We start from the raw sequence: 12,244 nt of genomic DNA, 5'->3' as shown, positions 1-12,244 counted from the left end.
AGTACTCAGATTACCTCAGTTTATTCTTGGCTTCTGCCAGGTGAAAAAAAAAACATTGTCCTACAGCGTCCTCTAGTGTTCAGACTAACTCAAGACAGATGCGAAACTTCTTGACCATGCGCTAAAAAAAATCTTTGTCTTTAAATGTAGGCTGCATCTGACGTAGGCTATACGCCGCTCTTCGACTCCCTGTGGACGCGAAACAACTGGCGTTTTAACCCAGCTATCTATATCTGACGCCGGTAACCGCGTGCCGCCGAAAATGCACCGCGCGAGTCCCCTCGTGAGCGGCAGCACCGTCCCTCATCCCTGCAGCTGAACTTTCGCGTCCTCTCATCATTCCCCATCTGCTAGTAAAGAAGAGCGAGGCATGTGCACATTACCCTAACGTCCTTGCGCATCTGGAGCTAACTATGCTAAGGCGAGCGCACACTAGTCTACTACTGAGAAACAAGCAGCGTTCAAGATGCCTCACTCGAGACTGTCTTCTTTTGCCCTTTGCTCGTTTTGATGCATTGTCGAAGGGCTCGCACTACTGTCCACCTCCGTTGTGATCCTGTGCTCGTTTGCGTGGATTGACCAGGGACCCACACCAACTCAAGTCAATGAGGATTCTGAGGCTTTTCCTGAAGAAAGGAGCGCATATGCTGCAGTGTCTCTGTGGAGAGCGATCGGAGCCGACCACAACCACCAGCGGTGAGACATTTAGCTGTGCATGCTCTCCGCTGAGCGATGAAAAACACTCTCATTGGCCGCTGGCGCTGGTGAGCACATCTTCCGTGTCTGCGGTACTATGCGCTCCCACTCCACGCATTTTGTGTGTGTGTGTGTGCTGACTTGTTTGTGAGGGCTTTTCTTTAAGACCACTCATGTCATTTCATTTTCACATCTTGTTTCGATACGAAACGCATCTCCGTCATGGTCATGAGCAGAACTGCTTGGGTGCAGTCCCGGTGCAGTTTAAAGTGGCGAAATCCGTGTCAAGGACATTTCTTGTTGGTATACCGGCACCAGAGAATGCAGGGTGAATGTGTAGGAAACTATTGATGCGTTTATGCAGCGAATGCGGGCAGACAGACATGAGCTCTCTAAAACAGGCACGGTGAAAAAACAAAAAGTGCTTGAGTGTCCTCCAGGACAGAGAACTTCTGCACGTCATTCAGCATCCCGGACAGCAACTCGATTCCGCATCGCTCCCCAAACTCTGTTTCAGCTGACACTCGATCACCTCCTCTTCCATCCTGAAGCACATTTCAGACTTGCCGGAGGCCCATCTCATCATTTTAAGCATTGTGTGTGTGTGTGTTTATGTGTGAGTTAGAATAAGTTTGATGACAGTGCGTTCGTAAAACATTTACTTTAGCTATATAAAAATATGCTACAGTAAAGTTCATTACTACACTGTAAAACCCAAAAAGTTAAGGTAACTCAAACAGTTTGAGTAAACTGATTGCAACAAACCATTTAAGTTTTAAAACTTATCCTACACTCAAAAAATATATTTTTTGCTCGTTCAAACTACTTATTTAAAATGAGCTGAAACAACACAAGTCTTGAGATTTCATTGGGACAACTTAATTGTTTTATGTTCAATCCACATAAATTTGTTAAAAGTGTTAAGTTAGCCTAATCAATTTGTGTTGGGACAACATGAATGAATTGTGTGGAACCCTGCATTTTTTACAGTGTAATGAGTACTATGAACTTAATCTATTTGAGTAAACGAAGCAATTTGAGCACAGTAAAACCCAATAAATGAAGAGAACTCAAACCAACCGAGTACTGTAAAACTCAACAAGACAACTCAAACTGTTTGAGGAAACCGATTGCTACAAACCATTTGAGTTAATCTGAGTACTGTATTCATTCAAGTTGAAGTAATGAGGTATTTAATTAACTCATTACCGTCAACACTGAGTTCAAAACTCTTTTCAAATGAGTAGAATTAACTTTCAGTCAATTTTGAGTTAACATCACTCATTTCATTTGATAAAGTTGACTGTTGGGTTTTACAGTGTCGATTACTAAATATCTCGGTTTGGGCCTTTTTTAACAGACAACACATGAGGTAAAATATTGGGAGAGATTCTAAAATGAGAGTTTTTGTCTTGTTTCTACACTGTGAAAAATGTCTGGTAATGAACAGTTTGCGTAGATAGAGCGGGGCACGAAGTAACACTTTTTGGTTTTGGCCAAATAATAAGGAAAGTAATGGGGTTAGACAAACCATATTTTGTTTGCCAACAACACACAAGCCTCTCCTATAAATGAGCGCTGAAAGTATGATCGCCGGACCTACAGTATGCACTGTAAAACCCAATAAGTTAAGGTAACTCAAACCATTTGAGGAAGCCGATTGCAACAAACCATTTAAGTTTATATACTAATCCAAATGAGTACTGTTAACTTAATCCATTTGAGTAAACGAAGCAATTTTAGCACAGTAAAACCCAATAAATGAAGAGAACTCAAACCAACTGAGTACTGTAAAACTCAATAAGTTAAGGCAACTCAAACCGTTTGAGGAAACCGATTGCTACAAACCATTTGAGTTAAAAAAAACTAATCTATCTGAGTACTGTGAACTTACTCCATTTAAGTTGAAGTAATGAGGTATTTATTTAACTCATTACCGTAAACACTGAGTTCAAAACTCTTTTAAAATGAGCAGAATTAACTTTCAGTCAATTTTGAGTTAACGACACTCATTTCATTTAATAAAGTTGACTGTTGGGTTTTACAGTGTCGATTACTAAATATCTCGGTTTGGGCCTTTTTTAACAGACAACAAATGAGGTAAAATATTGGGAGAGATTCTAAAATGAGTTTTTGTCTTGTTTCTTTACTGTGAAAAATGTCTGTTAATGAACAGTTTGCGTAGGGAGAGCGGGGCACGAAGTAACACTTTTTGGTTTTGGTCAAATAATAAGCAAAGTAATGTGGTTAGACAAACTCTATTTTGTTTACCAACAACAACACAAGCCTCTCCTACAAATGAGCACTGGTTGTATGATCGCCGGACCTATTTACCCCACCTGCGGCGCAAGTTGTAACAGACAGAGGGTTAGTTGTAGCATATGCTTAAAAAGGCAGATTTCTCACAATTAATTAAAATCCAGTTGACTATAAATAGTATATTTCCTCAGTACTTAACTCAATTTTTAATTCTACATAGCACAGTATGTTAATTTATTTATCTATTGGATAAACACAATTAGATTTATTTGCATTATTACCCATTTATCCATTATTATACAATGCATTATTATTATTATTAATTATTTGCATTATTAGCAATAAAATGTACTTTTTTTCTATTAAAAAATATTTTCTATTAAAGAAATTAATATTAAAACGTTTCCAACATTACACTCAAAATTCAACTATTGTTTTGTTTGTTTAATTGGTGTCCAACAGTGTGTGGCTCATTTGTAACACCCTGTTGTTTTCCTCAGAACTGGCTAGCAGTCACTGTGTGTTTTTTACATCTTTCAAAATGGTTCAATCTTTTAGCGTTTAAGACGATAATCACAACAATATAAAATTTTACTGATATACTTTCTCAGATTTTTTAAAAATAAAAAATATAGAGTATAATAAAAATACTTTACACTGCAAAAATGGTTACTCCTGTGTTTCTCATCCAAATTTGGCAGGAGGACGTCTGCGGACAGAGTGGTGCCATGGTTAACCCCGAGCAAATAACTTAAAACTACATTTTACCCTGCACTACTTTGTGCCCTGCACTTTCCTATTTTGTGTTTTCCATTTATTTATGGTTGTAAATCGCATTATTGGACGTTTATCTGTCGACTTTTGATGTTAACAATTCTTTGTTAAACTGTAGAGTCAGAGTTTAACAAAGTGACTTTTATTGACATTTTTATGCAGTTTGAAATAATATAACGTATAAGAAATAATATATGAAGAGTTCAGATGCAAAAACCTCTAAGTGCCATCTGAAATTTCCATCAAAAACGAATATTGTTTCAGCCTTCTTTGTTTATGTTGAGGTATTTCAATTTAAAGACCAGGAAAATGACTTATTCTTTGCCATAAATGTGAAATTACTGAACATACACACTGGAGCCTGATAAAAATGCTAATAGAGGAAAATTTCAGATGGCATTTAGAGGTTTTTGCATCTAAACTCTTCCTATACAGAGAAATAAGTCTGCAAAATAACAGAAATTGTACTGGCAGTTTATTACAAGGCCTTTCTAATATACAACACCAACCTAGATGATATATCACTATTAAAAATGTTAATAAAAGTCACTTTTTAAGATTTTTCATGGTTAAAAGTTGTTGGAAGAAAGATCAATGTCCCATGATGTAATTCAAATGCATAAATAAACTGGGGGGAAAAAACAAATTCATGAATCACAAAATACAGAAAACTGATCATTTACAGATATATTTTTTACAGTGTAGTCTAAATATCTAGAAATTCTAGACAAGTAAAAAATATAGTTTTGTTTTCAGAAATAATAGGTCAAAATCTAGTCAGTTTGTTGTTAAAACAAGCAAAAATAATGTTGTTTTCATGTTTGAAACAAGATAATTTTACTTAACTCCATTGGTAGATTATTTTGTGTTTTTTTTAAACCCTTTTAATCTTTTTTTTTTGCACTGAAACTGATGATAAAATGACAAATTCAACCTCTTCCCAACAGGGAAAACTACCAACAATCAAGCATGCATGATTATATGGTGTCATGGTATTGAAATAAAAAAAAAAGCATTATAATGGAAGTCAATGGGGCAAAAACTAACATAATGAAAGGTAGTAAACTTGCGCAAAGTGCACTGTTGAGTTTTTGAAAAATTCCAATATTTTCCCAAAATATGTGTCAAAATCAGATTTGTCACCAAAATCATTCCATTTGCTGAAACACAGAGAAAGTTGTGGCCAAATTAAGTCAGAGTGCATGAAAACATCCCCAACAGCACATAAGGGTTAATGGAAAAACTCACTTAAAGTAATAGTTTACCCATAACTGAAGTTCATCATTTATTCTTGCTTTACTTGTTACAAACCTGTTTGAGTTAAAGGGATAGTTCACCTAAAAATGAAAGTTTACAAACTCTTTACTCTTTACTTAAACCTTGAATTAGCCCTTACTTGTTCTTAAACTCTGAGTTTCTTTCTTCTGTTTAAAAGAAAAGACCTTTTAAAGAGAGCTGAAAACATGTAACCCTTGACATCCATAGTAGGAAAAACAAATGACATGGAAGTCAATTCAATTCATCTTTATTTCTATAGCGCTTTTACTATGTAGATTGTGTCAAAGCAGCTTAACATAGAAGATTATAGGGAATTGAAACTGACAGTTCAGTTTTCAGAGTTTAAGTTCAGTTTAGTTCAGTTCAGCTTGGTTTAATTTTCACAAGTCCAAACACTGAAGAGCAAATCCATCGATGCGCAGATCCACATGTCCCAAAACGAGCAAGCCAGTGGCAACAGTGGTGGGGAACAAACTTCACCAATTGACGAAAGTGAAGGAAAAAACAGCTTGAGTGAAACCAGGCTCATACACTGAGCCTGGTTACAGGTTACTCAATGGTTACAGGCTTCCAGCTCTCTTTAAAATGTCTTCTTTTGTGTTCAACAGAATAAAAACGTAAACAGGTCTGTAACAAGTGAAGGGTGCAGAGTAAACGATGACAGAATTTCAGTTATGGGTGATTTATCCCTTTAAGTGAGTTTTGTTGGATTATTTTGATTGTTTTATGGGGGAAAACTGACTACATTCTCACTTAATATTTCTGAAAACAAAACAATATTCTTAACTTGTCTATAAAAAGCTTCTTGATTTAAAAACGTCTAGGTATTGGGACTAGAAACAAGACATAAACTCTAGGTAAGATGTGCATTTTTTTTTGCAGTGTGAGTGTTATATAGTATTTGCATCACCCCAGAAAAGTATCTGTAATCTACACACACTTCTCCCTCATCATCACCCCCCTGAACAAAAAAAATGTACTCACCCTTATGTTATTTCAAAATCTTTCCTTCATACAAGACAAATAAATGTTAACACCTTTGTCTTACTTTCACTTTCTCATTGCCATATATGAATGCGCACACTGAATATGAATGGTCAATGAGGCGGTCATCCTGTCCAACATCTTCCTTTGTGTTCTAGAGAAAAGAAAAATGACTTTAGAAAGACATTAGAGTTAGTAAATGTTATTTTTTTTACCTGAATGATCACTTAAAGGATGTTAATGATACAGAAATATCATACTAAAGTAAACGTACCATTACTTGCATAAAATGTAGTGCAAGTAGAGTAAAGGTATCTGTCGTAAATATTACTCAAAGTATGAGACCTTTCAAAAGTACTCAAGAGTAGTGAGTATTACACTGTAAAAAGCTGATGCATTTACATGTCATTTGTGTATGTGTGTAAACGTAACATTCTGTAGTGCGTTTAGTTATTGCCCAGCAGGCACACAACCTCATAAGACGTTAATATTAGGTTAGATTTAGATTGTGACGTCAGGTGACCAAAATTCAATGTCTAGCCAGCGTCTAATGAACAACGTCATTTTGACGTCTAATAATGTTGTTAAGTGAAGTTTATTTATAAACTAATTTTCACGAGGATCATGTGCTTATGATTTCTTGCAGCCAGCCCCGCATTATTCAATTTATGATTCACCAATCAGACGATTCCTAAGCCACTATAAACACCCTAAGTTCCATATAACAGCCATCTTCATTTTGAAGAATCCCCCCTTCCACCCTTACTCCTCCATCTTTCCTAGATGGGTGGCATGGTGGCCCAGTGGTTAGTACTGTTGCCTCACAGCAAGAATGTCACTGGTTCTAGTCCTTACCCAGCCAGCTGACATTTCTGTGTGGAGTTTACACATTCTCCCCGTGCTCACGTGGGTTTCCCCCGGGTTCCCCGGTTTCCTCCCACCGTCCAAAAACATGCAACTTAAGTTAATTGACTAATCCAAATCAGCACCATAGACATGCTCCTAGTAAATAGTTCATAAGAGCAAATCTCATAAGAGCAATCACTATCTGTTCATTAGCTACTATAGCAAGGGAGTTCTCGAGATCTACCTAAGTTCAAACTCCCCTTTCACAGGAGGAAGCCTCGTGCTCGAGTATCTAATGAGCTCAGGGCTCTCTCCTGGGCCAGCATGCCAAACAAGCTTTATAATCTATCATCAGCTAAGTGTGAACTCTTGAAATGACGTTGATATTTGGTTGATTTTAGGTTGTGTTAGAAAGTGACCAAAATCCAACGTCAAGACAACATCTTAAACCAACGTCATATTGTCATTAAATACTGACATTTATTCATCAGGTATGGCAACCAAAATCCAACGTCTGCCACGTCATAGTGGTAACATTTACACAACGTCAAGCTGTAACATTAGACGTTTTAGGTTGGACGTTGGACATTGATGTCAGCCTGATTTGGGGTTCTGACGTCAACATGATTTTCATTTCCAAACAAAATGCAACGTCCCCACGATGTTAAGGTACAACATCAATCTGACGTCATGTCAACGTCTTGTGCCTGCTGGGTGTTTAAGGCCATTTTGGTCATCATACAGTAGACATCCGTCATCTTTTCATCAATGACATGCATCTAAACAGTCTCTGGGTCAATGCGGATAAAGATTTTGGACGTCTTCTTGAACACTTTTAATGCTTCCAAACAGTTTGCTGCAATTTTAAATTGCCCATGTGTTGAGGTAGAACATTATGAAGCGATTTACTTTCTATGTGTGATTTGATTGGACAGGAATCACAGGACTGATTTTTCGAATGCCCATAGACAAGAAAAAATAAAGTAGTGACTGCAGGTTGAGGGAAAGTAGTGGAGTAAAAGTACAGATACAGCACTAAAAATGTACTCAAGGCAAAGTAAAAGTACATATTTATAAAACTACTTAGTAAATTACAATTTCTGAGAAAAACTTCACAGATACAGTAGTTTGAGTATTTGTAATTTGATACTTTTAGGCATGGGCCGGTATAAGATTCTGACGGTATGATAACCTTGCATGAAAATATTACGGTTTCACGGTATCACGGTATTGTGATCACTGCTCTAAAATATATATTTTTAAATGTCTGGGTAACAAAACAAAAACTTTTTTCCCTTTGAACACAATATATTTTATATTTTATATTTTTTTGAAAGATTTATAATACTTTGGAGCCATAAACATGTCAGGCTAAATAATTCAATTGAATCATTGACTTCTGCTGTCTTCATTAGTTTCAAAAACATAGATTTCTTTACAATTTAATTTTTGCATTATTTATAAATGTAAATAAAAAAATCTTACACATACCTTAGGAACGGTATTACAGAAAATTTAGGCGATTTTAAAACCTTGACTTTTCCAAACCACGGTATACCTTGAAAACGGTTATCGCCCCATGCCTTGTTACTTTACACCACTGGATACGGGTAGGCTTATAGACAGGTTTGGGAAGGTTTAAGTGTGGGTTAAGGTGTAAGGGATGGTCAACAGTGTAATCACTAATGTAATTACACAAATTAATTACAGATGTAATTGCATGCAGGTTTTTAATCAATCATAAGCACAATGTAAGACTTGTATTTACACAATAAGTTTATTGTAGCTAATGATTCATTTCAGTGTTAGTACATATTAGTTAAGGCCACCTAATATAAAGTCAGACCTAAAAACATGCGACTTCAGACCACAAAACCAGTCATAAGTGTAAATTTATGGAAATTGAGATCTATGTATTTTCTAAACGTTAAATAGATGGGTTTCAAAAATGTAAATATTGAGAAAATCTAAACATAATAGTTTCAATAACTCATTTCTAATTTATTTTATCTTTGCCGTGATGACAGTTAATAATATTTGACTCGATATTTTTCAAGACACTTCTATACAGCTTAAAGTGACATTTAAAGGCTTAACTTGGTTAATTAGGTTAACTAGGAAGGTTAGGGTAATTAGGCAAGTTATTGTATAACGATGGTTTGTCCTGTAGACTATTGTAAAAAAAATTGCTTAAAGGAGCTAATAATTTTGACCTTAAAATGTTTTTTTTAATTAAAAACTTTTATTCTAGCTGAAATAAAAGAAATAAGACTTTCTCCAGAAGAAAAAATATGATCAGATATACTGTGAAAATTTCCTTGCTCTGTTAAACATCATTTGGGAAATATTTAAAAAAAAAAAAAAAAAAAAATACAAAGGGGGCTAATAATTCTGACTTCAACTGTACACTACGGCCAATTTAGTTTATTCAATTCACCTATAGCGCATGTGTTTGGACTATGGGGGAACCATGATTTTCAATTAAGAGAGGGCACTTAGCAACAGAGAGTGTGTATAACTCTACTGCTGTGTAAACCTTCACTTCATTAGGCCTGAAAAGCCTCTGCTGGCAATCCAGCATTTCACTTTAGCTCTTTTTGGGAGGTAACTTAAAGGGCACTTATTATGCAAAAATCACTTTTATGAGGGGTTTAAACACAGTTGTGTTGCAACAGCGTGTGAATATAAGCAGTGAAATAACTGAACATATACAGCTGAAGTCAGAGTTATTAGCCCCCTTTGTATTTTTTTTTTTTTTCATTTTTAAATATTTCCCAAATGATGTTTAACAGAGCAAGGAAATTTTCACAGTATGTCTGATAATATTTTTTCTTCTGGAGAAAGTCTTATTTGTTTTATTTCAGCTAGGATAAAAGCAGTTTTTAATTTATTAAAAAACATTTAAAGGTCAATATTATTAGCCCCTTTAAGCTAATTTGTTTTCAGTAGTCTACAGAACAAACCATCGTTATACAATAACTTTCCTAATTACCCTAACCTGCCTAGTTAACTTAATTAACCTAGTTAAGCCTTTAAATGTCACTTTAAGCTGTAAAGAAGTGTCTTTAAAAATATCTAGTCAAATATTATTTACTGTCATCAAATACATAAAATAAATCAGCTATTAGAAATGAGTTATTAAAACTATTATGAAAAAAATCTCTCCGTTAAACAGCAATTGGGAGGAAAAAATAAACAGGGGGGCTAATAATTCGGACTTCAACTGTACATAGGAGGTTGAGAAAATTGACTTTTTTGGAAGAAAATCTCAGATGACACTTCATATGTAATACTAAAATGTCATAAAGAACAATAATCTATTCACACCCTAACAAAATCAACACAATAAATCTAAATGAATGATTTTTTCCCTTCAAATAGAGCTATTCAAGCTATCTGGTGACATTTTATTCATATCGCAATATAAAATCTGAGAAAAACTAAATATTGCAATGTCAGATGCGCTGCGTAAAACATATGCTGGATAAGTTGGCGGTTCATTCCGCTGTGGCGACCACTGATGAATAAAGAGACTAAGCTGAAGGAAAATGAATGAATTAAAAAAAATTGACATGTCTATTTTGTCTTGACACATTAAATATTGCATTTTAAAACACTGATTTATTTTAACATGCGAACAACAGCAGAACAGATCTTCACGCACCTGCAGTGTTTCCAACAGCATAGAAAAGAATAAACTAAATAAAAATAATAAAATAAAGATGAAATTGCATGTTCTATGGGTTTTTTTTGTAGTCTTCCTCAAATTATTGATAAACCTTTTATTGTTACAGTAGGCATATAGGTTTCTCTTTAATTTTCCTAAAGTCTCAGATATTTTTAATTTTAAAATCACACTCCCTTTGGAGTAGTAATCCATCCATTTGTGCAAAACTTGATAATCATGTTTTTCCAGCATCATTTGATAATGTTCATGTTCCAGTGATGTGCTTCAATGGAAACAAGAACAGGGTTTGGACTTGAAGGGATAGTTCACCCAAAAATGAAAATATACTCACTATTTACTGCCCTCAAATGATTTCAAACTCTTTACAAACACTGTTTCTTCATGAGCTGAACACTAAAAACATATTTTGAAAAAAGCTGAAAACCTGTAACCATTGACTTCCATAGTAGGAAATACAGGTTTCCAACAGTTTTCAAAATATCTACTTTTGTGCTCAACAGAAAAACAAAAAAAAGTTAATGGGTGAGTAAATGGTGACATGTATATTAATTTTAACTACTTCGCAGATTTTGTACGAGCTATTTTGCTTGAATCCTGCAACACTGAAAACTCCCATTTTGTCTGTGTATTTATTTACTTATATACAGTATGATATGTTTATAATATCTGAAGGCTGATGGAAGACATACTGTACAGTATATTCTGTATATTCAGGCTTCATGTTCAGCTTGGCCAGTGGCATGTGATGAGCGAAATGTGCTATAATGAAACGCCTTGTACTTCATCACAGGGGTGTTTCACTCCTCAGGTTATGATTGCATTATATGGCTTCATGACTAAATTGGGTTTTGAAACCAGGACAGGAAACCTCCGGAGCTTTTTTAGGCAATACCATGCACACATCACCATGTATATAATCTGCCATATTTAATGAGGTTTCACTCTCCTCCAGAATTTGCCCAGAGATCGTTTGAGGTAAAAGAACGTATATTATCTCGCAAATACCTTGTTTAAAATGACTGAATGACTTTAAAAATCTACTATATTATACAAACCTTCAGCAATACTATGTTTTGATCGTGTAATTAGCATATTTCGGTCACTGTAAGAGCAGATGTTGAAATGAGAGGCTTATTGAGCTATTATATAATATGAACACTAGGTGGAGATATTTGTTTACTTTGTGAAATGTCTTGAAGCGATTTTTGACTCGATGTTTCTGGTTGAATGTGGAACAATTTGACGATTTATTAGGCTATTGTTACTTGTTTTGCAGTACATTATAATAATAATCTTAATTTTCTGCAGTTGTGATTGGGAAATGTGTGCATTTTATCAGGGATTGAATAGTATTCTTAAAGGGACAGTTCACCCAAAACTGAAAATTCTGTCATAATTTTCTCACCCTGCGCTTGTTCAAAACCTGTTTGACTTTCTTTCTTCTGTTGAACATAAAAGAAGATATTTTAAATAAAGCCGAATACATGTAACCATATTAGCCCATATTATTATTACTTTCCTACAATGGTTGGTTTCCAGCTTTAAACAGAAAAATTAACAGTATACAGTGTGTACATTTTCCTATTGTGGGTGAATTATCGTTTTAATGTTGATTATGACCTTAGCCTTGTCACAAATTATATAAGTGCAGCAGAAATATTGGCAAATGTAAATGCACTCATTATATTCATATTTAAATATAAGGTTGACTTGTGGGTG

The 12,244-nt window shown here is 35.0% G+C and overlaps 1 protein-coding gene across 2 annotated transcripts in view; it reads left to right on the top strand.

Annotated features, from left to right (window-relative positions):
* Positions 1–12,244, top strand: part of fgf12a (fibroblast growth factor 12a) — a 122,197-nt gene that overhangs the window by 18,401 nt on the left and 91,552 nt on the right. The window contains exon 1 of one of the 2 annotated variants that reach the window (XM_056472607.1): positions 188–696. The exons of the other annotated variant lie outside the window; for it this stretch is intronic. Within the exon in view, the coding sequence (XP_056328582.1) occupies positions 606–696 (91 nt within the window). The 5' untranslated portion in view covers positions 188–605. Of the gene's footprint in view, positions 1–187; positions 697–12,244 lie in introns of those variants that run through there. 2 annotated transcript variants of the gene reach the window in all.

This window comes from Danio aesculapii, chromosome 2 (genome assembly GCF_903798145.1).
Source record: "Danio aesculapii chromosome 2, fDanAes4.1, whole genome shotgun sequence".
NCBI classification, from domain to species: domain Eukaryota; kingdom Metazoa; phylum Chordata; class Actinopteri; order Cypriniformes; family Danionidae; genus Danio; species Danio aesculapii.
This window is presented reverse-complemented; position numbering and strand designations above follow the sequence as displayed.